General features: G+C 43.2%; 1 protein-coding gene across 2 annotated transcripts in view; it reads right to left on the minus strand.

Annotated features, from left to right (window-relative positions):
- Positions 1-8,693: 8,693 nt before the first annotated feature.
- SLC28A3 (solute carrier family 28 member 3) overlaps positions 8,694-27,354 on the minus strand; it is a 51,922-nt gene continuing 33,261 nt past the window's right edge. For both annotated transcript variants that reach the window (XM_079996082.1, XM_079996081.1), the window contains 10 exons: positions 25,975-26,055; positions 24,067-24,147; positions 21,966-22,091; positions 21,150-21,280; positions 17,184-17,352; positions 15,598-15,795; positions 13,782-13,863; positions 12,550-12,648; positions 10,753-10,861; positions 8,694-9,281 (listed from right to left, as the gene is read on the minus strand). In XM_079996082.1, the coding sequence (XP_079852208.1) occupies positions 9,161-9,281; positions 10,753-10,861; positions 12,550-12,648; positions 13,782-13,863; positions 15,598-15,795; positions 17,184-17,352; positions 21,150-21,280; positions 21,966-22,091; positions 24,067-24,147; positions 25,975-26,055 (1,197 nt within the window). In that variant the 3' untranslated portion in view covers positions 8,694-9,160. The remainder of the gene's footprint in view (positions 9,282-10,752; positions 10,862-12,549; positions 12,649-13,781; positions 13,864-15,597; positions 15,796-17,183; positions 17,353-21,149; positions 21,281-21,965; positions 22,092-24,066; positions 24,148-25,974; positions 26,056-27,354) is intronic.

A 27,354-nucleotide genomic window follows, 5' to 3' on the forward strand; every position in this document is an offset into this window, starting at 1 on the left:
TCTGAGAAGTTGGATGGCCATCTGTCCTGCAATGCATGGGGTTGGACTAGATGACCCTCGGGACCCTTCCAGCTCTACAATTTTATGATTCTATAATTCTATATATGCCCTGTTTAATAAGTGGTAATAGATGGGAAATGGAGAAATTTCCAAATAACTTTTCAGTAAACAACTACAATGATAAAATGAGACAGAGCTGCGTACTGAACTAGAGAACTGTTCTCCCCTTCTCATCTTTCATAAGACTTTTTTTTTTTTTTTAAAGAAAAAAGCTCATTTGGAATCTTTGTTATTATAAATCTACAGCTCTGAACTGTACTCCTCAATAGCCACCTTGTAGTATGTGCTTTGCATTGATTTTAATAAATGGTGCTGCCATTCACTTCTAAGCTAATATGGAATTGTTTCCACGGGAGATTTGCCTGTAAAACAGCCTTCTTGAATGGGTATGATTTGCGCAAGTGAAATTAAGGAAGCTTGGTTCTCGGTTACCATAGCGATGAACCTGTCTTAAGAACTGAGGCAGAAGCATGAAAAGTTCACAAATGGAAATTTAGCATAAGTCTGGTAAGTCAAGTGAAGAGGAAGGTGGCCTGGGCACTTCAAAAAAAGTGAACAGAAAGGTAATTTTTAGATCCTTAGTGTGAAATGTTCCCAGGGAAGAACACAACAGACATTTGCTCCCGTCCTCTTTCCCTGTTATATGTTGCAATTGAGGGAGTCCAGGGAGAGAAGGGAGCGGAGCAGCACAGCCTGTTTTCGACCCACAGGTCTGTGAGTGTCCTTGGGTTTGTTGTTTCTCGCGCTGAGGTATGGGTTGGAGCAATGGAAGGAAGTAACTGTTAAGTTGTGGGTGAACATATCAGATGACACAGCCATTCTTCAAACAGCTCTTGTTTATTCACAGGCCAGGACAGAACTGAACTGAAGGGTTCAGCCAGCCTGCTTATATAGAGCTCCACTACAATGTAACTGTAACAATTTTCTAAAACTATCCAATCACTGAACGTCACTTTTGATCCCTTATTTGCATAACTATCTACAGTATCCCCCTGCTGGCCCAGGGTGAGAACTTCAGTACATAACAGTAACCATCTCCCACGACAACACAGTGACTGGGAAAGGGGTATTGACACAGAGACAAGAAGAAGCGGTGGTGGTGGGGATTGTTGGACAAGGAGGCATATTTCTGTTTAGGGGATTATAACACCACAATAGCCATGAAAGCAAACCCACCATAAAGAAACGGTCTTCTCCCAAGGGTGTATATGTCCAGATCTCATGAATAATAAGGTTTTTGGTTAGAATGCAGTCACCCTCCCTCCCCACTCCCCCTTGTACAGTACTGGCTCTGAATCCTATCACACAAGTTACTAAGCCCGGGAGTGGATTACAATGCTACATTTAGCCCTAATATGTAGCTAAGTCTGCGTATAGGATTTTCAGCATCTTCAGGGGATAAGGGTTTTCTTTAGCGTTGTGCACACAATACATAAATAAAAAGAAACGTGACCATTAATTTTATTTGAAATATGATTTTACCGTGCTTGCCATCAAATAATTTTTTTCTTTTTTAGGACTGAGCACAAATGACCTCCTAACAATTCTCCATCCCATTTGTGGTTGGCGAAATGGGTCTGCAGGGTGTGTGTGTGGGGCATAGCTGTCAACTTTCCCCTTTTCTTGCGAGGAATCCTATTTGGAATAAGGGAATTTCCTTTAAAAAAGGGAAACGTTGACAGCTATGGGGTGTGTGTGTGTGGATCAACTGAGATTGCTTCAGACCTAGACTGATTCTTTGTGTTTGACCCTGAATCCTGCTCTTTTGGAGAAGCGTTTCGGTAAAAGGCTTTTATCTTCTGGGACTGAGACCTTCATCCCTGAACGCACCCCCTGGTAACCTACCTCACAAAGCTTTTGTAAGGATAAAATGGAGGGGAGAGAAGCATGCATGCCACCTCAAGTTCTTTGGATATTACGAGACCTGGGAGAAGAACTGGTGGAGGAGGACTGGAAGAAATTTAAGGACTATCTACAAAAATATTGTAAATTGTATGAATGTTAAGAAAGATGTAAGATTAGCAAAAATATGGCTCCAACAAACTAGTTATAAAGAATATAAATTTAAATTTAATTGGTAGATGAAAAGATAAATTTTGGACAAGTAATATTTTATGATTAAGCTTCAATAAGAGTTTGTTAAATCCCAAAATTTGAGACATTAAATATTGGAAAATTATATTATATGAATTAAATTAAGTTAATAATTTGCTGGTAAAAATCTATGTTTAGAAAGCAGGAACAAGAGATGTGAGGAAGTCCAAAGTTGAGAATGAAATGTGGATAATGGAAAATATTTTGTTATTATGTATGTTTTTTATTGGTTATACAAAAATTTAATAAATATTATTATAAAAAAAAAGTTCTTTGGATATTAACGCAAGTGAGTAAATAAACAAAATGTCACCCTAGAAGCCCCAATATGATGTTCTAGAAGCCACCAGCATTCAGATAGTCGACAGATTATTTCTTTTGCGATTTACCAGCAAGGATCATTTCTTTTTGGAATGTAAATGGGAAAGTGTTATCATGGATTAAGAGGTACACACATCAAATTATTTGGGACAAAATCAGCAAGCTGCACTTGTTGCAGGAATTGCGAGCGTGAAAAAAATATTTCCCTGATGAAATTCTGCCACCTAGTGCTTCTTTCCTGAAACACAGACAAAGTGTGTCTAGAGAAAAAGTAAAGACCAGCCAGCCATCACAGAGTATATTACAGTGCAATTTTGTACATGTCCACTCAGAAGGCAAGTCCATTGAGTTTAAGGAGACTTACCCCCGGGTAAGTGTGTTTAAGATTGCAGTCAGTTACCCATGAGCTTTTATCAACTTAAGTCAGGAACGTCATCTGTGTGGCAAAGTTGCTACAAGGTTCTCTTTAGTTAGATTACAACAAGTTGAGAACTCCTTTATGAATGGGGAGATAAATAATAATAATAATAATAATAATAATAATAATAATAATAATAAATCTTATTTATACCCTGTCCACTCTGGGCAGCTTACAGCATATATAAAAGCATCAAACATTAAAAACTTCCTGATACAGGGTTGCCTTCAGATGTCTCTAAATAACAATAATTTCAGTACGCACAATTAATAATTCTTGGAAAGTTAGCTAGTATAACTGTATTTGTATCTGCTCCCATTAGATGACAATTTTCGCAAATGTTCCAACTTTATTTTAAACTTCAGTAGCTCAAATAGTTTTGAATAGTATGTCAGTTTGGACCCTTAGCTATTTCCCCCATTTTCTTTCCCAAGTAATGAAAATAAAACTGCCAACTTCTACAGTATGCAAGTCAATGCTTGCTCTCTTTTAACAAACTAGAAGGCTGTGCACCTTTTATTTCATATAGCTATTTATATAGCTTTAAATGGTGATTTTATTGAGTCAAAATGAGAGTACCCCTAAACATTTTTTTTTAGAAAAAAGCACTGAACTCACTGCAATGCAGGTATCTTTCACCCAACATGGGGGTTGAACTCACAACTCTGAAATAAAGAGTTTCATGTTCCAATGGCTTTCCAGTTGTTAGAACACAATTCCCACCAACCCTACAAATGGCAACACTGATGAGCCTGCTGGGAGTTGGGCTGCAAAATTTGGTAAGCCAGCTATGGAAGAATAAATATTCATGAGAGCCAGTGTGGTGTAGTGGTTAAGAGTGGTGGACTCGTAATCTGGTGAACCAGGTTCGCTTCCTTGCTCCTCCACATGCGGCTGCTGGGTGACCTTGGGCTAGTCACACTTCTCTGAAGTCTCTCAGCCTCACTCACCTCACAGAGTGTTTGTTGTGGGGGAGGAAGGGAAAGGAGATTGTTAGCCGCTCTGAGACTCCTTAGGGTAGTGATAAAGAGGGATATCAAATCCAAACTCTTCTTCGTGGTTTTGGCCTCATGTACCTAGTGACCAACGTCTGTTGGTTGCTATAGCGAATTCCTGTCTCTGGCAATATGGAAAAAATAGCACACAAATGTTGTGGCATTTGCATTTTATTTATTAATGTGTTTCCAAAGGCAGTGTGAAATGGCAAGGCATCCTGCATCTCCACTACTTAGCTGGATGAAATAAGGTCTAACTTTATTTAAACCTATAGCTCATGGGTAGGCAAACTAAGGCCTGGGGCCCGGATCGGGCCCAATTGCCTTCTAAATCCAGGCTGCAGATGGTCCGGGAATCAGCGTGTTTTTACATGAGTACAATGTGTCCTTTTATTTAAAATGCATCTCTGGGTTATTTGTGGGGCCAGCCTGGTGTTTTTACATGAGTAGAATGTGTGCTTTTATTTTAAATACATCTGGGTTATTTGTGGGGCATAGGAATTTGTTCATTCCCCCCCAAAAAAAAATATAGTCTGGCCCCCCCACAAGGTCTGAGGGACAGTCGACCACACCCCCTGCTGAAAAAGTTTGCTGACCCCTGCTAAGCTCATCTTCTTACTTTGTACACACGCACACACATACACATTTGTTATTCTGCATTGAATCAACTGTGCTATTCTTATAGCATCTTTGGTCAGATCTGTTTCAGTACAGTAATACCTGCGGCGAATGTCCACGGCAAACCTGGAAGTACCAGAATGAGTTACTTCTGGGTTTGCCGCTTGCGCATGCACAGAATCGCTAAACCATGCAGAAGCACATGCGCAGAAGCCCTGCGTCCTTTTTGGCTAGCAGCCGGGGCTCCGGAACGGATCCCGACCGCAAAACAAGGTACGATTGTATTTCCAAAAATGAGACATAACAGTTTTGGGCTGAGAAACTTACTGTATAGTACTGTACGCCTCTCTACTCGGTGGGACTTATTTTTAGGTAACAGGGTAGAAGCAAGAACCTCTTTAAGCTGTAACTGTAAAAACAAAAACATTCCCTTGATATTTGACTGGTTATTGTAACAACTTTTATAAGAGCCAGAGAAAGTAGAAGTCAAGTAGACCGTTGAGAAATTGAGTGATTTTGTTAGGTACTGGAAAATGGAAATACAATATGCTTTATGTCCTAATGCAGTTGTGGGTGTAGTTAATAGTTTTATGAATTGCATTGTTTAGTAAATAAACAACACAATTCATAAAATTATTTACTGTTTTCGGCTCAAGGGCTGCCTTCTTGCATGAGCACCCTTCTGGGTGCCACACACCAATGGTGGGTGCTGCAAAACTGACTGTGACCAAACACACACATGCATGTGCTCCATCCCCACAAGATGTGTTGTCATCATTCAGGGACACATTCCAGCCAAGCAAGATCAGCAGCAGAGCAAGGCCAGCAATTGGTGTTTCCTGGAGAGGGTGTGTGGCCTGACCAGAGTCCGAAAAGCCAGACAGAGACCCAGAGAGCTGCATTCGGCTTGAGGTTTCCCACCCCTGATTTCTTAGTTTATATCCAGATTAGGAAATTAATAAGAATTTATTATTTTTGCACACTCCCCCTCTTTATTCTCCTTTGAATAGTCTTAAATCTATGTAAATTAATGATTATTTTGCAAAAGTGTAATGACTGATAATTTTTCTTCTTCTCAATTGCTAAAATAAATAAGGAATTGCAGTCATGACTGCTCAGTTGCTGAAATACTCCGATTCATAGCACTGCTATGTTGTTTTTCAGTTTATTAGAAGTTCAGATTAGCTTTACACCCCCTAATTCCACTTTTAAAACTCACACATTCCCTCCACAGGAATGTCTTTACCAAGGACGTGACCAAGAAAGCTGTACGTGCAGCCAGAGAAAACATTGTGTTCTCAGACAAAGGCTTCTTTTCATTACTACATTTAAAAACATGCCAGTCAAAATTACCTTTGCTATTAACATGTTTTTCTGGAAGTAGGAAAGGTGTCCTGCAAAAATGTTTCCAAGCATAAGAAGACCATTTCAATATTCTTGTAACAGGGATTTTTTAAATATATTTTTTGTACGAAGACAGAATTCTATAAGAAACAATGTAGTTTTATTGACTCTAGACAATAAATAGATAACCAGTTCTTAAATTTTATTAACACTTGACATTCTTGCAAGAGTAATATTTTTGCAAACTGTAAAATGGTTTGAAGGTTGTTTGACTCTGCAGTGAAACAAATTCCGAGATGTGAAATGAAATTGACAAAAAGTATTAAGGAGGTTCAAGGGACGCGGGTGGTGCTGTGGGTTAAACCACAGAGCCTAGGGCTTGCCGATCAGAAGGTTGGTGGTTCGAATCCCCGCGACGGGGTGAGCTCCCGTTGCTCGGTCCCTGCTCCTGCCAACCTAGCAGTTCAAAAGCACGTCAAAGTGCAAGTAGATAAATAGGTACCGCTCCGGCGGGAAGGTAAACGGCGTTTCCATGCGTTGCTCTGGTTCACCAGAAGCGGCTTAGTCATGCTGGCCACATGACCTGGAAGCTGTAGGCCGGCTCCCTCAGCCAATAAAGCGAGATGAGTGCCACAACCCCAGAGTCGTGCACGACTGGACCTAATGGTCAGGGGTCCCTTTACTATTAAGGAGGTCCACACTGCAGTCCTCTGCCTAGTTACCCTGAAACAATCTCCATAAAGTGCAATGGATACTCCAAAGTGCAGGGCAGCCATCACTGTGCCCTCTAGAAGTTGGTGAACTGCAGCTCCCATTGTCCCTGACCTTTGGTTGAACTGGCTGGGGCTGATGGGACTTGTAGTACAACATCTGGGGGACACCGGGTTCTCTACCAATGGTTGACTTGTGGCATAACAGAATAATCTTATGGAGATGTCAATGTTGGGGAGAATCCATGGCAGAATGACCACCCCTTCCTGTGCCCGGCTGGTAAGATGCAGCCATCGCAAGAGATGGAATGCTGATGATTTTCTCAATGTTTTTCCTTTTCTCCCCCCCCCTCCCATTGACCACATTGACCTCTGCAGGAGCTGGCATAGTTTAGGGACCTATTTAGGGGCATTTCAGAAGATAGGATCCTAAGATCCATGGCCTGTCCCAATACACCACCACCATCTCATTTTGTCCCCCACCACCAGTGGGACATCTACACCTGCAGAGCTTTCTGTGGGCATTCTGGAGTGGTATGTGCTGGCAAGCCACCATCTCCACCTGTGGAACGGCAGCTTCCTATGGCCCCTCAGCCAGCCAAATGCTGGTGGTAGGATTGCAGCATTAACATCTTTTAATATTGTAAAATAGGTACCAGAGGAGTGCTTCCCTTATCTGGCTCCACCAGAAGTGATAACAATGTAGAGTTAGTTAACCTCTGGTGAAGTAAATAGCACCAGAGTATTGTTACTGGTCATGTAAAAACGATTGCAGTGAGACCCATGGAGTTCTATATTATGAAGCTTTTCTTATATAACAGTTGGTGGGCAAATTGCTAACAGGAGCTCATGCAGTTGGTTCAGAAGAAAAACCCTGCTGTTTTACAGTAACCAGGCATTAATTTCTAACTATTTATTGACATTTTTAATTTAATTTGCTGCAGATTTCATTAAATCTTGCCCCGCTGGCTGAAATGGAAGAACTGTTGTTGTTTTCTTGGTCATGTGGAATATATCATCCCTCGTTTGCCACGTGAATCTAAAGACACATAACTTTCCAGGAATGTTCAATATCGAAAGAAAACCAGCTAAATTTCCAACAGATCCCAAGTAGTGATTTGTCACCAAAACAAGTCAGTATTTTAAAAAATAAATAACAATAATAACTAGTTTAGTCAAAGTGATGTCCTCCAGATGTTTTTATTTTTTTATACATATTTATTAAAGTTTTTTGAATACAAATGCATAAATAATAAACAACATTACTTATATCATAACATAATTTCGTCACTTCTTTGGACTCCCTCACGTCTCCCGCTCGCACTTACATCGTTACAAAAATTTTTTCCAAGCAAATTACCCACTTGTTTGCAATCTTATCTCCGCTCATTTAAATAAAATCTAGCAATTCTCCAAAAAGTTTGTATTTTCCTTAATCTCACTTATCGTCAAATTCAGATCTAATTCAGTGGTGGGCAATTATTTATGATCTAGCATCCTTCTTAACATTCAACCAAATTACAATATTTTTGTAAATAAATCTTAAATTTCCTCCAGTCTTCCTCAACCCTCTCCTCTCCCAGGTCTCGGATTCTACCAGTCATCTCGGCCAGTTGCATATAGTCCATCAGCTGCATCTGCCACTCTTCCAGTGTGGGTAGATCTTGAGTTTTCCAGCTCTTAGCAATGATGTCCTCCAGATGTTTTTAGACTACAGCTCCTAACATGCTGTCGAGGGTTGGAGGCCAGCAACATTTGGACAGCAGCATATTGGCTTCCTCAAAGGAGGTCATGTTTGGTATGGAGAAATACGAGGGATGCTTTAATGCAAGGCAAATACAAAGCTAGTTCCAGATCAGATCTCTTAATCCCTATAACCACAATTATATCAGTGAAAATCTAAGTGTAAGACAGATAGCAAATATTAGCAGATTCAGTTGGAGAAAGTCCTATTGAGATATATACTTAAGATCACACTTAGGTAATTTTGCATTAATAGAGCAAGACCACAGAAGGGGCTGTAACTGAGGAGAAAGGTCATGGGTGGGTGGGAAGCACCTGCTTTGTATATAGAAGGTCCCGGTTTCAGTCCCCAGCATCACCAGGTAGGACTGGGAAAGTACACTGTCTGAATCCCTGTAAGTGTAGACAATATTGTCAGTGTAGACAATATTGAGCAGATAGACCAACGGCCTGACTTGATATATAAGGCAGTTTTCTATGTTCAGTGTGAGAAAGATTTTTGATTGAAATGTCTCTACCTGATCTTAAAGAGAGTCGGGAGGTGTAGGCAAACATGGCATTTGGAAGAGTTTTACATAAATATTTGAAATAGCATTTAAAAAGTTTAAACATGTCCTTCATCATGACCAGGCACTTATATCAGGACTTAGGAGCTCATCAGAGATACGGAGCAGATACTTACCCAGTAGCCCCAATGAAACTGCAGCATTTACACAGCTGCCAATCTACTTAAGCTGGGAAACAAGATTTGTCTTGTCTGCAACAACCACCAGACAACTCCACTATCCTTTTGTCTTCCTACCAGTCCATCAGTGAAGTAAATCCCTATGCTTGTCTCTTTACATAAAGTGCCCAGTTTAAAATTCTGGAGTCGTCCAGGAGCAGTTAAATGTAGATGGGTTGAGAAGTTTGCAGCATCCATTCAAGGATCTCAAGGTGCTGTTTGCTTTTAAAAAAGTCTCTGTGGAACTGTTCGCACTGGTGGAGAAGGGAAAATAAGTTTTAATACTATTGTAATAGTAATTTAAATGCTTGTGCATAAATTCTATGGGTTCCCTAACCTGAGCCACACCGCCATATTCCCTGTGTTTGAAGACTGTCAGTTTAAAATGTATTCTAAAAGAGTCACTGCATCCATGAGCTATTATTGTTGATTTCTCCCATCAGTATACCCGAGGCTATTGGGCACATCTCAAATATCTGTTGGACTTCAGAGTACCTATTCATCACTAGATGCACTTAATGCAGGAAGCTGTTGTGATTTACTGTTTTACTTGTTGCTGAGAGTATGTTTTGTGTTTTATTCTACTTTTATTTTAGGTGTTATATTCTAAAATGGTTATGTGCTCTGCTCTGGGATGAGCAATGAGAGTGGGTAACAAAACATCTGAAGCCAAAGACCTAGCAGGTTCCTTAAAATAAATAAATCAGTCTCTGGGTTGGCTTAGGCTGTGTACCAATGCACAGAGTTTGAGTGGTAAGCCCAGTGTGGATCTGCTACTCTCTGTTTTTGGCCAGATGTACTCACTTCCTTAGGGATGCGGCTGGCGCTGTGGTCTAAACCACTGAGCCTAGGGCTTGCCAATTGGAAGGTTGGCGGTTCGAATCCCCGCGACGGGGTGAGCTCCCATTGCTCAGTCCCAGCTCCTGCCAACCTAGCAGTTCGAAAGCACACCAGTGCAAGTAGATAAATAGGTACCACTGTGGCAGGAAGGTAAACGACGTTTCCGTGTGCTGCTCTGGTTTCGACAGAAGTGGCTTAGTCATGCTAGCCACATGACCCGAAAAAACTGTCTGTGGACAAACGTCGGCTCCCTCGGCCAGTAAAGCGAGATGACTGTCACAACCCCAGAGTCGTTCGCGACTGGACTTAACTGTCAGGGGTCCTTTACCTTTACCTTTTACACACTTCCTTGCAGAATCAAGCTTAGGGCCAACAAGTTCTTTCTGTTTCCAGAAGAAATTGGCTGTGCACAGTGCTGATTGGCTAGTCCCTGTGACAGCCCAAAAAGCTTAAACCATGATTTCTTGCTGTGTTCATGGTTTATCATGGCGTGGGGGGGGGGGAGCCTTAAATAATGCATTTGGATGTCATGCTATGCGAGCCCTGTTGTGAAGGGAGATGTGAAGTGGGCATTCTTGGGTTCCAACATCGCTTACTAAATGATACTTTATGGAAGTGCTGTTTATGAATGTGGCCTTTGTTTGTGTGTAGCTAGTGAGAGGTGATGTGCATAGAAACCAACCTCAAATTCTAAGATTAATAGTTTTAAAATGATAGCTCGACAATGTTCATGAAGTCTGAAGCATTAACCTTTGAGCTACATTTTCATTATCTTTGTATTAATCTTTTTGCAGTATTGCATATAGTATTCCTGTATTCTGTAGGAGAAATAATTGAACTTCAGAGGTGATTCTCTGAAGTGAGATTCTGCCATTCTATAATTACCTGTTAAAGAGGTTTAAGCAGCAGCTAACTATTTCTGTGCTATTGCTAGTCATATTGAAGTTGTTTTCAAATAAAGCAGTGCATGGATCTCCTGCAACAGATAATATTCCTGAAAAGAAAGCAGAAACCCTCCTTTATTAAGTAATAACCATATTTCTTGGTTGCATTACAAACTTCTCCCTTTCCAGAGCTTGATTCAGAAATTTAAAGTCTATTTGTACTTAATGTGATACTTCCAAAATCCCCACTGAACTAGAATATATGGGCTGCCAAATGTTAACAAAACCTTTAGTCTTTGGAAAGGGTGGTTTAATGCATACACTGATTTTAAAACAACAAAGCAAATTTGATCCCCAAACAAGCTTTTTATATGATTTTTAGCCAATGAGACAGACTTCCAACAGGGGGTGCTACCATTGAATTTACAAACGGTCAGGCAGATCTCACATACAGTGGTGCCCCGCAAGACGAACGCCTCGCAAGACGGAAAACTCGCTAGACGAAAGAGTTTTCCGTTTTGGAGGCGCTTCGCAAAACAAATTTCCTACGGGCTTGCTTTGCAAGATGAAAATGTCTTGCGAGTTCCTGCGGGTTTTTTTCCCTTCCCCCCCCCCTTTTTCTAAGCCACTAAGCCGCTTATCCGCTTATCCGATAAGCCGCTAAAAGCCGCTAAACCGCTAATAGCGCTAAGCCGCTAATGGGCTTGCTTCGCAAGTCGAAAAAACCGCTAGACGAAGAGACAAGCGGAACGGATTCTTTTCGTCTTGCGAGGCACCACTGTATTGGCCAGGACAGTTGATAGAGCATTTGTCCTTTGTTCATCCTGATAGAAAAGGGACTTATTTGGCCTTGTAGGTCTTTGCAGGGTCTCACAGTTGGACTGGCAGGTGGGCTGCCTGCAGGCTTGCCAGAGGCTGTGAGGACAATTTGCTGCCCTTTAATTGGGCGCAAAAATAAATCAAATCTCTGGTTAAAACATCCAGTCCAGAGTGTGTCAATTTGAAGTTTCTACAGATAAAAGTCCACAGTTTTAGCTGTCAAGGAACTGATAAACACCACATTTTCGCAGTGCTCAGATCTCCAAAATGAAAAGGATAAAACAACTTAAGTCCAATTAAAAGCTGTATTAAAACCAAGTTAAAAATCTCATTAATTACAGAGCACTGGTTTCAGCCGCCTCCCACATCACCACTCAGTAAAAAGAAAGCTGACAAGACAAATATGCTCCAGGCCTGTTAATTGCTATTGGAATCACAGCTCCACATTCTTCTGTCCTCTGATTTTCAAGATAAGATAACTGATCTAAAACACGTTAAAACCAATTAAAATTGTGTGACCTGTGGAGCTTCAGAGGCAGCTGTCGGCCCTGTCACCATCTTAACCAGAAGTCAAAGTTTCACTGATTTTAGTGGAAATTCCAGCCACCCATGTGTGCAAAACAGAAGAGCTTGAGCTGGATTGTAGGTTCATTAGTACAAAACTTTCCTCTTCTTTCCAATTTGAGAATGTATGGTGGAAGTGCAGCGTTGGAAATATTATTTTCCTTTTCCTTTACCCCTTTCAAATAGATACACTGCCATCAGTTTGCATGCCAGCTAATATAGATCTTTAAAATTACTGATAAGAGATAAAGGGAGAAAAATTAACCTTAAAATAATAATAATAAGGAGATGAACACAGAATACATCCTTGCAATGAAGTTTAGCACCACACCAAAATGTCCTGGAGCCAGCAGGGCCTGTTGAAGAACACAAACCAAAACACTGCCATCCTGTGGTAGAAAAAAATATATAGTACCTGCAATGCAAGCTGTCATGAAACAGGCCACCGTGCCAGCAATCATGGCTCTCAAGGCCCCGCCGGCAATGTCTCTCTTCCGGGAAGGAGCCATGGATGCTGAGGAAGAGATTTGAGGAAAACGACATCCACTATTAGTTCTTGCATTCTGGAATGTGAAGCAGTTCCAGTCAAGGTTTTCCTGAACCCTCCAACCAGTGCCGGATTCCCGTATAAGCTAAACAAGCTATAGTTTAGGGCTCCACTCTCTTGGGGTCCCCAGAAAAATTTAAAGGGAAAAAATGGGATGTACATTTCTAAAATATAAGATAAAAAGCAAATAAAATAAAACTTGCATACAGCAACAGTGTTTTGTGTTGTGTATGGTGTAAAGGTAAAGGGACCCCCTGACCATTAGGTCCAGTCGTGACTGACTCTGGGGTTGTGGTGCTCATCTCGCTTTATTGCCTGAGGGAGCCGGCGTACAGCTTCCGGGTCATGTGGCCAGCATGACTAAGCTGCTTCTGGTGAACCAGAGCAGCGCACGGAAACGCCCTTTACCTTCCCGCTGCAGTGGTACCTATTTATCTACTTGCACTTTGACGTGCTTTCAAACTGCTAGGTTGGCAGGAGCTGTGACCGAGCAACGGGAGCTCACCCCGTCACAGGGATACGAACCACCGACCTTCTGATCAGCAAGTCCTAGGCTCTGTGGTTTAGACCCCAGCGCCACCCATGTCCAGTGCAGGACACCTTTGCCTTTTTGGTATGACAATGGCTTCCTTAGGAATTAGCACCAGGTTGATGCATTCTCATGTATCATCTGGAGCCCATAAGTTCTGGCTACTCTTTGTAGATAGCCAGAATTGGTGATTTTCATGACCTTGAAATTTCCGCACCTCAGGAGAGAGGTGCAGAGTGTCTCTGACATCACACTGAGCTAGAGAGATGCTTGGAGGACCTCCACAGTATAGCACAGTATCAGATGTTATTGGGATGGAGAGGGGAGGACAAACTGGTGGTGAGGCCTGTGCGGTTCAAACACATCAGCAGAGCCAATCCAGTGCTCTTGCTGCCACTGCACAACCTTGCTGCCATCACACCCCTCCCCCTCTCTGCAGTGACTCAGCTAGACAGATGTCAGGTCCTGCCAAGCCATCTGCAGCTGCATTTATTGCAGCAGCAGGAGTGTTTGGGTTTGGATTATTTTTGTCCAATACTATGCCCCAAACAAGAAGTAAATGTTTTCTTACTGAGTCCTCCAATTACGAGTCCCAAAGAGCCAAAGTTTGCAAATCCACAGAGAGCATAAGTGGCAATGGTTTCGGATCGAATCTAAAATTTGAAGAAAGGAAAACATCTTGCTAGGTTACATCATCTTACCCTCTGAAATGGCAAAATCTACCAAAATATGATTTAACCAGCTTCTCTGCTGTGTGCCTGTGGAAACTGCTGCCTTTCTTTAAATGATTCTCAGGGCCATCTTAAGGATATCTGGCGCTGTGGTGCAAAGATCCCTCTGGCGTCCCTCTCCCCTGTTTCCCAGACCTTTTTGGGGGAGGACGGCGCTCCTGGCAACACGCCCAGCTTTGTGAGGCTGGAGGAGGCAGGCAGCGGCTGGACGGCAGCTCTTCCGGCACGGAAGAGGCGGAGGCTGGACGCGGCGGCTTCTGGCTCAACTGGCCGCTTCATGTCATGGTGGCCACAGCAGGTGGAGGCTCCAGGCATGGTGCTGCTTCGGTGCAGCATGGCGGAGCCGGGTGAGGGTGGTGAGCTGATGCCAGGAGCTGCCGCGTCCAGCCTCCACCTCTTCCCTGGCGACCTCCAGAACTTGCCGCCCTGGCGTCCTGCACCACTAGCCTCTATGGGTAAGAGGCCCCTGATGATTCTATTGGGTATATACTGTATATACACATTGTTTTCCAACTGCAAGAGATACAACTATGAGCATATCTTCACTCTTCCCACCCGCTGTTCCCTGTTTATAATAAAATTATACAAGCATTTCAATTGATTATATGCTTATGACTGCCCCCTCATGTTTTAAAGCAACAATTTGTAGATATTTCTGGTCGCTTCTTGCCTATGTAGAAAAACACATTTCAAGGTCTCTTTTGTCCAACCTTTTCCTGGAAATGTTTGAAAGCTGGGAAGCCTCCTTGTTGCAGGCTGTGGGGGTGGACATGTAGCAGAATCGACTCTATTGGAGATATATACCTGTGTCTAGACTTATTAGAAGGCTCTGAGAAAAATTAAAAGTTAAAAGTGAACCTTCCAACCTCTTTTTCACTATGCCGTCATGTTCTTGCTGAATAGTTCTGGAATTACCAAAGCAGAGAACCCTTTAAGATGCCTGGCATCAAACCAGGAGACACAGGTTCAAGCCTAACCACAACAATTTCTGCTGAAATATGAAGTGGCACAAAAGTTAAATAAATAAATTAAAGTGCTTCATTGCAGTGACAGCACAGGCTTTCAACTTGCTCTGGGTGTAGTAGTGAAATGACCACTTCACCATGAACCAGAATGGCAGCCTAGACCACTGGAAATTAGTTCCTGAAACTCCAAAATGGCAATGAAAATGGACTGTCAGTTCAGGTTCAGTCTGAAATGGTTCACTCTGAAAGAAAATGTGGCATTTTTAGGCAGAAAGTCTTGGATTCAGAACTCTCAAAGTACTACCTAGGAAGACGCACTAGCCGTAAAGAAAAATATTCTGCCACTGTCTTCAGATCCCTTAGGGAATTGTATTTTGTACCATCCCTTATTGAAACGGTTCCTGGAGATTGGGGCAGCAATAAGAATTAGCCTAGTCATTTTATCCCCCTGCCTCCACATTTGTGCCCTGCTCCCTGTTGCTAAATGGGAGATTATGCTGCTTAGCTCAGATTGGGTGCTGTGAGGTAACAGAATTAAATGGGCATTAGAAAAATATTCTGTGTTGCTATAATAACCCATGCTTAACCAAAGTGGTTTTTAAATCAGAAATCAATTTTATTCGGTGTGACAATTGGAACCTCTGTGAAGGCTGGGTCAAATAAAAGCAAAGAACTGTGCAAGGATACTCACACTCAGATATTGGTTCTCTCCACCAATGTACTTTTCGCCTCCTGCCTTTCTCAATTTGATCAGTTCTGAAAGATCTTTATAAGCCACAAATTCATTGAAGAAGGTCTTATAGCCTAGAAGTCTACCAACAAGAAAACTGTCTTCCCAGTCGACTCCCATCATGAATGAAAATGGCATAAAGACATAAGCACAAATGACCTAAAGAGAGAGAGGGGGGTGGGAGGGTTGAGCTAAAAGCCAATAAATACATTAACCACATCTTGGTATTTCTCAGGGCTTTTTGTTGACATAAAAACAACCATCGCCTCCTATGTTCCATTGCTTTGCTGTGGTAACCAAGCTGGTCAGGCTCACAAATGCATCAGTAGGGCTTTAGAAAGCAAGTCAATATTAGCCAAGCCATTTCTCCCCCACCTTTAGTCATGTGAAGCCATGACCACCACCCACCCACCCCTTCTCTGGAGTTGTGTTTTAATAAAATTTAAAGACAGAAAAGGGGGGACGTGATTATGGATCTCCACTGTCTCATACAGTCCAAGGACACAAGTGACGGAGGAAGGGGGCAACACCCTCCACCGAGGAACTGAATAAAGGACTTTGCTGAATGAATGGTGCTTAAAAAAAAAGAATAAATAAAAATTATTGATATAACTGCAGACTATAGAAGGGTTGGTTTAATGAGCAGCAGCACTGAACCATAGTTGGAAGAGACCTCAAAGGTCATTGGGCCTCACTCAGTGCCATGTAGGAAGTCCAGCATTACAACATCCCTGAGAAGTGGCCAGTCAGATTCCCTTTACATCGGCTCAATGGGATTCATGTGAACATATACCATATTTTTCGCTCTATAGGACGCACCGGACCATAGGACGCACCTTGTTTTAGAGGGGGAGAACAAGAAAAAAATTTCTCCCCCTCTCTGCTCAGCGCCCCTTCAGCAAAGCAGCAGGAGAAACGGAGCCCCTTCCATTTCTCCTCCCGCTTGGCTGAAGGGGCGCTGCGCAGCTCTCCCTCTCTGCTGAAGCCAGGAGAGTCTTGTTCTCCTGGCTTCAGCAAAAGGAACCCGAAGCCTTCGGAGCGCAGCGCGAGTTCCCGTTGTGCTCCGGAGGCTTCAGGTGGCTATCCCTGAAGCCTGGAGAGCGAGAGGGGTCGGTGCGCACCGACCCCTCTCGCTCCCCAGGCTTCAGCGAAAGAAACGCGAAGCCTCCGGAGTGCAGAGGGAGCGCTCCCTCTGTGCTTCGGAGGCTTCGCGTTGCTATCGCTGAAGCCAAGGAGCCTGCATTCGCTCCATAGGATGCACACACATTTCCCCTTAATTTTTGAAGGGGGAAAAGTGCGTCCTATAGAGCGAAAAATACGGTAATTATTTTATTTTATGTCAGGGGTGTGTGTGAAAGAGAGAGATTATGCCCTAGCTAAAAGCTTTTAAGACATGAGTAAAACTTAAGTATGTTGTCCTTGTTTCTTATATTATGTACAAGCAAATAACCTTTTATAATCTACTGTCTTTTTCATCTACCATGGCTGTACTGAATAGTGACGATGACGACGACAACAACAACAACAAAGCTTATAGCACTTAATACCTCAAAGCTCAACTGTGAATAGTTGAACATATTTCCCAGCCAGGAGAGGACTGCATTACAGAAAGAAAGCAAGGCAAGGAAGGCAATCAGATTTGCAGCAATGTTTGCCACCAGAGGGATGGAGGCAGAAGCCCCTTGACTGGCTGCTTCCAACAGGTTTTTGGAATCTCTTTACCGAGAAAACAAGAACAAAAGGTGCAGGTTAATGTGATGTGTAAAGAGCAGGTGTAAGAACCTTTGTCACCTCCCCGCCCCCATGACAACAGAAATCACCCTTTAAAAAAACCACCAACCAGAAAAATGATCTGAACCAGTACAGTGGTACCTTGCGTAATAAAATAATAATATTTGGTTAGGGCGCAGCCTGACTCCCTCCTCTGGCAACCTGCACAGAATTTTGCTTAACGGTTGCTATCAATTTGATTTTAATTATTTTTTATAATGAAATGTTTTTAAAATGTTGGATTATTTGATTGTTTGATTATTTGATTGTTGTTAGCCGCCCTGAGCCCGGCTTCGGCTGGGGAGGGCGGGATATAAATAAAATTTATTATTATTATTTAACAACAACAACAACAACAACAACAACAACAACAACAACAACAACAATTTATTTGTACCCCGCCCACTCTGGGCAGCTTCCACAAAGACAAAAAATACACTAAGATGTCACACATTAAAAACTTCCCTGAACAGGGCTGCCTTAAGATGTATTCTGAATGTCAGGGAGTTGTTTATCTCTTTGACATCTGATGGGCGGGTGTTCTACAGGGCGGGTGCTACTACCGAGAAGGCCCTCTGCCTGGTTCCCTGTAGCTTTGCTTCTCGCAATGAGGGAACCGCCAGAAGGCCCTCAGCACTGGACCTCAGTGTCCGGGCAGAATGATGGGGGGTGGAGACGCTCCTTCAGGTATACTGGGTTAAGAACTTAATCCGTTCTGGAGGTCCGTTCTTAACCTGAAACTGTTCTTAACCTGAGGTACCACTTTAGCTAATGGGGCCTCCCGCTGCCACCACACGTATTCTGTTCTCATCCTGAAGCAAAGCTCTTAACCCGAGATACTATTTCTGGGTTAGCGGAGTCTGTAACCTGAAGCGTCTGTAACCCGAGGTAAAACTGTACTTAATCTTGTTAACAATATTTAGCATTTACAGAGCCCTTTGAACCCTTGGAAGCATTTCATGTGCACACTTTCTCGGGGCCAAGCAGCACAAGATGCAACCCTTGACTGAATGTCCTGAGTTATAGCCGCCCCTATTGTTAGGCAAAGTGAGACGGTTATCTGAGGATCAGGCATTTGGTTTAAGGTGTTGCGAAAGGGCAGGAAATGGCTTGTTATGCAATTTCCTGCAACTGTATTTTTGAATGTCTGCATAACAACTCTATATATTGTCTTTTCCCTAGAGTGGCAGAGGACAGCCCTCTATCTGAGAGTCCTGTTCAAGTCCAGCTTAAAGATAAAGAACCACAAGAAGCGTAAAAAAGGTTGTTAGTCACCCATCCACAATTAGCACCAGGACAGCCGTCCAAGCTGCCACAAAGGCCACTTGATCACAGTCTTCTCCACTAGATGAGTTACCGTATATTCCTACTTATAGAGGACTTCCGGGTTAGCGCCATCAGTGAATGGCGGAGTTCCTCCGATCGGAGGAACGGGCTCCGTGGAAACTAGGTCTTCCCGCCGCGGCGAAGGCGGGGACCCGCTAGAAATCCCAGGTGAAAGAAGCCTGGGAACGTGGGGTTCGGCAGAGCACCAGGAGCGCCTCCCCTACTCGCGGGGAACCCCTTTTTGGGGCTCCGGAACGAAGTGGGGTGAGCAGCGCGGTGCATCGAACCGACTGCTATTTTCACGGAGGGAAGCCGCGCAGCCATCGCCGTGGAGCGCTGACTTTTTCCTGATGACAATTGGACTCTAAAACAAGTACCCGTGAGTAAAAACGGAAGATTGGATTAACGAAACTACAAAATTTACGAATTAGGCACAAAGCGGGAAGGTCTAAACAGGAAGTCCGCCTTCCGCTTTGTAAATAGACTGAAGCAAAGATCTTATAAGCTAATTAGCCTGGAAAATTGACTTAAAGACTGAAATTTCCTGCATTCATAAACAACAAAACCCCCCTTGACAGCAGGGGAAAAGGGGAAACATTTTTTGATCTCTTAAGCCTGCGGGGAGAGAGTAAAGGAACATAAGTCTCCGTCGTCCCAAACCTGGGGACGGGGTGTCAGGGCAGAAAGTTTTGGAGATGCCCATTGATTGAAAGTGGTTTTCTTGACAGATAGTAAAAAGAAGAGAAATAAATTAACTTTAATGCCGCTTTCTGCATTTTGCATGTTTAGGAAACAAAGTATCTGAAAATCGAAAGTAAATTTTCCTTTGTTGGATACACTTCAAAGATGGATGTGAACTGAAATTGTGTCCCCTAGAGGGAGCTTGTCAATTTGTTGCTGCAGTTTATAGTGAAATTCTACAACTCTGGGAATTAGACCGTGGGACCAGCCGCCTGACCTTGAACAGCAATGGAAGAAACCTTGTTGTTTGACCTTGGCAGAATAAATGCTAAGCTACAGCAGCTGCATGAGAAAATGGACTTAATGAACGAAAAGCTAGACTCTATATCTGTTGTAGCCAGTAAATATGAACTAATAGAAAATAAGGATAAAGAAGCTCCACAAAAATTAACTCAGGAAACTGGCTTGACAGGGCAAGTTCAAGGTCAGATGATGTCGGAAGAGGTTGTGATTGCACTTCAAAATATACAGATGAAGAAACCTAATGTCCTGCATGACCAAAAGTTGCAGTACTGCAAGATTGAATATGATGTGTCTCTGGAAGTGTTTGGAGTTAAGGAAGCTTTCAGCTCTGGCGGGACTCTGGAATGGGTTGACAACTACTTCTGGAAAAACTATTTTTTGGATTACAAAATTAACTTGGGGGAGTGGGACTCTGGGGAATGGGCTACCCTGATGAAAGAAAACGGAGACTATTATCGGTTCGAGTTCCCCGGAAACCCACTTCCCAAGGAGAAAGGGAAGAAATTACGGAAACCAACAAGGGACAGGGAAGGGTGTAAGAATAAACAGGAACAAGAAAATCTGCAGAGGGAGCATGGAAGTGACTTAAGAGCCTCGGATATCAGAACACCAGATTGATGGACTGGACGTGAGACTGAAAGGACTGACATAACCCGAAACCAGGAAGAAGGGACGTTGGATAAAAACTTGAGGAGAACTTTTTTTTTTATCTTTGGAATTAGTTTGATATTAATGAAACAACAGGGAATTTGTTGGAAAGGAAATAATTGGCGTTAGTAGAAAGCTTTGAAGAAGTTAAGTATAAATATGGTTTAAATTTTGAAATTTTATGGGAAGAAATTTAAGGACTATTTGCAGAAACAGTGTAAAATTAATGGATGTTAAAATGAAGTAGGAATGAAATGAAGTGATTTTTAACAATAAGGTTAAAAAGGAATATGCAAAAATGGCTTGATAATTAGACGAGAAATAGAATGATATAATATGTTTAAGATAAAGAACGAAGATAAAACAAGGAGGGGAAAATTTGCTGAATTAACTATTTGAATGGGAATACAAAGGAGGGAGGTGTGAGGAAGTCATGGAAATAAGTAAATGAAATATAAGACAGAGAAAGAGGGATTTGTTTTTAACCTGTTCTTATTTTTCCTTTTTTTCCTGTATTTTGTACTTTTTTCTTTTTTTTGGACTATGTAATTTCTTTTTTTCTTTTTTCTTTTTTCTCTTTTTTCTTGGAAATTCCAATAAATATTATTTATATATATATATATATTCCTACTTATAATGCATTTGAAATTTGCCTCACCCTATAAATCAGTGCATACACATTTTATGCAAATTGACGTCCTCTATTTTTGTGATGAGAGAGAGGCTACTCTACCCTTCCCAATTCTGCCTAAGCCTTTGCACCATGCAAGTATAAATCTTCTTACCCTTTCTCCACTTTTGCACCCTGCTGTGCAGTTATCTGGGGATGTTCGGTCTCTGGCCAAAAGAGCTTGGCAATAGCCAAAGCTGCTGGTGCTGACATCACGGAAGCTGTTAATAAGTGGGAGGCTGGAATCTGAAATGTCAAAGGTGAAGAAGGACAACATTTAATTGGGCACAAGATGCTAAATATCATTCCTGTGGTATCATTCCTGGAACATAGGCACCAGGCTGGCCCCCAAGATTGAAGGGGCCCAGAACACATGTGCATTGTGTGATGTCATGCACACCTCCCAAAGCCGTGCAGGCCAGTGTGACCTCATGCCAGGCATGCTGGTCCCTGTGGCATCTCCTGACACCACACAGGCCGGTGCAGCCTTTCACTAGCTGTGTGACAGCTCGGCAGGCTGCGGAACATTGAGGGGGGCCAACCCTCTCTTTGAAAATTGGGCTCAGCTTCTTGCCCTCCCTAGATGGCACCCCTGCTGACGAAATAAATAGGTCAAAAGGTATGAGTGATATCTTTTAAAAAAGATTCATGTCTTGCCTGAATCAAGATATATGCATGTCTAGCTGCAAACACTAACTGGTTTAAATGTAATCAGGATAGTCACATTGGTTTGCAGCAGGAAAACTGCCTACTCTGAAGCAAGGCCTACGGAGTTCAATGGAACCTTCTCCCAGGAAAGTGCTGTTAATGAAAGATTTGTCTTCCAGGAATCTGCGTGGTTAGGGAGAACGAATTCCCTTTGATGCTCTTTGTTACTAGTCGGGTGGGGATGGAAAACAGTAATTAAGAGCTAGCATGTTTCTATACTTACACCAAATGAAATATATGCTCCTAAGACACTTCCGGCAATAGTTGCGAATCCTGCCGTCATGACAGCATGGAGTTCAGACCTGGTGATATAGGGCAAATAAGGCTTCACCAAGAGGGGAGATTCTGTCTGGTGGAAAAGAAGCAAAAAAGCAAGCCAGCACGTATTAGATGCTGCCTCATATTGCTATATTTTATCCATAGTATGAAATTACACTTGAGTACATTTAAAACCATCTCCTTTTTCTTTCTGTAAGCTAGAAATATTGGGATAGGCGCAATTTCCAAAGTGGTAGCCATACCAGTCTATTTCAGCAAAAACAGCAAGAGTCTTAAAGTCAATGGCAAAAGACCTTCAAGAATGACAAATGTCATTACGGCATAAGCTTTTGTGGACTAGAGACCCCTTCATCAAATGCACTTAGGGGTATCTGCAGGAGTGTAAAAGGGTGAAAGTGTAAAGGCTGGTGTTAAGGGGCAATGGAATGCAAAAACAGTCAGTGACAATTCAATTAGAGCTTTGTTGTTGTTGTTGTTTAGTCGTGTCCAACTCTTCGTGACCCCATGGACCAGAGCACGCCAGGCACTCCTGTCTTCCACTGCCTCCCGCAGTTTGGTCAAACTCATGCTGGTAACTTCGAGAACACTATCCAACCATCTCGTCCTCTGTCGTCCCCTTCTCCTTGTGCCCTCCATCTTTCCCAACATCAGGGTCTGTTCCAGGGAGTCTTCTCTTCTCATGAGGTGGCCAAAGTATTGGAGCCTCAGCTTCAGGATCTGTCCTTCCAGTGAGCACTCAGGGCTGATTTCACTCAGGGTTTGATCTTCTTGCAGTCCATGGGACTCTCAAGAGTCTCCTCCAGACCATAATTCAAAAGCATCAATTCTTTGGCGATCAGCCTTCTTAATGGTCCAGCTCTCACTTCCATACATCACTACTGGGAAAACCATAGCTTTTACTATAAGGACCTTTGTCGGCAAGGTGATGTCTCAAAAGTAGGCAAATGATCATTTTGCTTTCATTTGTGCTCTAACGGAATGATCACAGTCAATCTATTTGGCCAGTTGAAGATGTGAATATATTACACAATATAACATAATAGCTAGCTAAATCTATGGGATTAACTTTTCACATCATGTATACATCTAGATCTAGAATCTGGCCATTTGTTTCTCTCCCTTTTGTTTCGCGTGCACAAGTGCCTGTGATGCTCTTCAATTGCTCTTTATGGAAGCACACTTTCCTGCACCCAAGTTTTCCAAACTGATGTAAATCAGCGCCATATAAGACTGATTACCTGCTGCATGGAAGGTAAAAAATATGTATTGGGAAGCACTTGTGAAATGGTGGCTAAAATCTGCCCCCAGGGTTCCAAGGTTTTGCCTGTTCTCCAATATCCTTGCCATCCCGCAGCTTGCGCAGAGCTACCCGAAGCCCAGGCACGACTGCTGAGCGTATCGGGGCTTTGGGATAAGAGGCAGTGCTGAGCAGTCGCTTCGGGTAGCTTCGGGATAAGAAGCAGCGCTTCGCAAGCTGGGGGAGCCCTCCCGCGGCTTGCGCAGAGCTACCCGAAGCCCCGGCGCGACTGCTCAGCGCGCCGGGGCGTCAGTATAAGAGGCAGCTCTGCGCAAGCCGGGGGAGCTCTCCCGCGGCTTGCGCAGAGCTACTCAAAGCACCGGCGCGACTGCTCAGCGCGCTGGGACTTCGGGATAAGAGGCAGCGCTGCGCAAGCCGGGGGAGCCCGAGGGGAACTCCCACGGGCTTCCACGGCTTGCGGATAGCTTCCTGAAGCCTGGAGAGGGAGAGGGGTCGGTGCACACCGACCCCTCTCTCTCTCCAGTCTTCAGCGAAAGCCTGCATTCGCCCCATAGGACGCACACACATTTCCCCTTCATTTTTGGAGGGGGAAAAGTGCGTCCTATAGGGCGAAAAATACGGTAATTCAAGCAGTTCTTAATGGGGATCACTAAGAACAAAGGATACTGCTATTCATGACTATGGTGGACAAATTTTGCTGGACCATAAAGGGGTAAAGTTTTTCATCTGCCTTGCCCCACTCCCTGCTCTAAAGCTATTAGTTTGTTTTTCCTGTTTCACAGCTTACCTGTCCCACAAATATGTTGCCAGCTGCAACCAGAGATTCAACTGGACTCGTCCCGAGGGTTATTTGCATTACCCATCCAACCTAAGAAAAGAAAGATGCAACACGGAAAAATAATTTCCTGGTGTTCTCAAGCTAATCCACATTTGTGAAATTCTAGAAGTGTCATCGCCATGTCTAGAGGATGGTTACACATCTTTCCCAAAGTAACTATTTACCATCTTCGGTGTCAAACAAGGAGAGGTCCTTTTGTCATTCCATGTAAACATAATTTTACTGCAGTGCAAGAAATCACAAAGCATGGGGCAGAGATGCAGACAGTGGAGATCCTGCCAAAGTAATCTAAGCAGTACTTTGGAAATTGTCAAGTTGTAGTGTGCTGTTGCAGCAAATCTAGAAATAAGGCTGAAATCCCAAGGTGTGGTAGGGAAATGGACTCTTTTCAGCAGGAATTGGGAGGGCAAGGGCTATGGAAGTTTGTGGCAGTGGAGAGGGGGGCATCTGGCAATGGATCTCCCTTTCCAGGGCTAGAGCTTTCTCTCTGCTCTTGGAGAAGAATATCTGATGGCCCCTAGAATCTTCTCCCAGCGACCATAGGTTTGAATAATAAATCTGCGTAATGTCACAGGGCCACATAAGGCACATTACGGAATTCAGATAATACAGCTTGGATAATGTGTCTTACAACTTATGAATATAGTAAGAGATTTTCTAGGGTACCTACATCTGCTAATCTCCCCAGAAACAACAGGCTAGGAATTCTACCCCAACTTTACAGACTTAAAGCTAACCTATCACAGTTATTAGGGGACGCAGGTGGCGCTGTGGGTTAAAGCCTCAGCGCCTAGGACTTGCCGATCGAAAGGTCGGCGGTTCGAATCCCTGCGGCGGGGTGCGCTCCCGCTGCTCGGTCCCAGCGCCTGCCAACCTAGCAGTTCGAAAGCACCTCCGGGTGCAAGTAGATAAATAGGGACCGCTTACCAGCGGGAAGGTAAACGGCATTTCCGTGTGCGGCTCTGGCTCTGGCTCTGGCCAGAGCAGCGATGTCACGCTGGCCACATGACCCGGAAGTGTCTCCGGACAGCACTGGCCCCTGGCCTCTTAAGTGAGATGGGCGCACAACCCCAGAGTCTGTCAAGACTGGCCCGTACGGGCAGGGGTACCTTTACCTTACTATCACAGTTATGCCTGATCCTTTTTTCTTCAAGCTATGCAAGAAGTTAGTGCTTGAAAATAAAGTTTGTGCTATTCTGTTCCCATATTTGATGGGTGGGCCCCGCCAGGCAGGTGTTTACCATTACAGGTTGAAAGCTGTACAATTTGGGTTGGTGGGATTTCAGAGAAGAGAAGACAAAGAAATTTGAATGGGGAGCTCACTGGTGAGTGGGAAAAACATGGAGTAAATTAAAAAATAAATGGAAGTGTTAGGAATATAGGAAGCTTCTTTATACTGAATCACAACGTTGGTCAATCTAGGTCAGTATTGTCTACACCAGGGTTTCCAAAACTTGGGTTTTTGGACTACAACTCCCACCAGCAAGGAGGACCAGTGGTCAGGGATGATGGGAATTGTAGTCCAAAACAGCTGGAGACCCAAGTTTGGAAAACCTGGTCTGCACTGACTGACAAGGATTTTGGGTAGGAGTATCTCCAAGCCCTACCTGGATATGCTCTGCTGCTACTGTGGACAAGGAGTGGGAGATCTTTTCTATGGGCAACAATTCATTTCACTCAGGTGAGGGCCTGGATTTGTTGGATAGTGGAGGTGAAAAGTATTAAGTTGTTCAAAAGCCACAGAATCAGACTCTGTTGGCACAGAGTGGGGCCCTCTTTGTGTGAGAGACAGAGTGGAAGAGGGGTATTCTACAATTCACCAAAAGTATTAGAGAAAGTTCCTGGGGGCTTTGTTACCTTTTTAATAAGCCACTGCATGAATCCAAGGTGGTAAAGCATAGACATCACCATGCTGAAGAAAATGACAATAGGCAGCACCTAATTAGGAGAGAAAAATCAAACCATGGTCAAGGACTTTCTTTTTTCTAAACTCCCAGAGAGAAACTATAGGTAGGCACTTCTGAAATCAGAGGATATACCTATGCTACAGCCTTCAGACAAGCCGAAGACCACAAAAGTACATCAAGAACAAACATAAATACAGACCAGAAAATATTCACTGGCTGCAAAAACTCAGAAGCCTGGGCGGGGAAAAATAGGTAGAAAGATGTGCCTGACAAGGGCATTCCACAGTCTGGGGGCCACAACAGAGGAAGCCCTGTCCCCGGTAGTCACTTGCCTCATTTCTGAAAGGGAAGCACTTGCAACAAGGCTTCTGCATATTATTTTAAAACACAGGCAAGTTCAGACAGCTGAAGATGTTTTTGAGATAACCTGGGCCTAGACCATATGGGACTTCAAAGTCAAAATCAGTACCTTGAACTGCACAAGCAGCCAATGAAACTCTTTACTACAGGCAAGATATAGTCAGTTCTATAGGAACCAGCCAATCATCCGGTACCATATTTTAGCATTCTCTCCAGGGGCAGACCAATATGCAGCAGCCTAACTGGAAGTTGCCCAAGCATGGGTGATTGTGGCAAAAGGATCATGCTTTTTGTGTTTTGTTGTGTTCTTTAAGGAAGGGAGGCCCACAGCTGGTGCCCAAAGTGAAAGCCACGTTGTAGCACCCTGCTTGTGGTTAACGCTTAGCTGGAATGAAATATTCAACGCAGCAATAGAGAAATTAAAATAGTAATTTATTTGTCAGACAAATAAATATGAGGCACAGTGGTATATGGTTACCAAGCTCTGGCCTGGCCTCTTGCCATTCTGGCCAGCACTTATATTTCCTTAATCCAGCCCCCTTGCTCCTCCTGTGGCTGCCTCTGTCCAATCAGCCTGGTTAAAATTCCTATTGGCTGTTTGCTAGAACCAATCACAAAAGATACACCCATTTCCTCTTGCCTTTTATGGAAATCAAAAAGCTATATATTCTTCTATCTATAAATGACAAATAAGTAGTAATATATCTTACATGTGTCTCAACAAGGAATCTTAATTACCAGCTCACCTCTTGCCCTCCTTGCCCTATTGCCTTCCAAAACAGATGGTTAATCTTGAATTTTTATCTTAAGCATATGTCAAGGATTGAGTTCACATCAACATTGAGAGATCTCCTTCATTTGAAGGTTTCTAAACAAAAGGCCTGACAACCATATATCAGGAGTGCTCGATTGGCGTCTTCTGTCTGGCAAGGGGGGGCTGGTGGCTGACTTAATTTCAGGATAGTTACAA

Source organism: Podarcis cretensis (assembly GCF_951804945.1).
Source record: "Podarcis cretensis genome assembly, chromosome: 11".
Taxonomy (NCBI): Eukaryota; Metazoa; Chordata; class Lepidosauria; order Squamata; family Lacertidae; genus Podarcis; species Podarcis cretensis.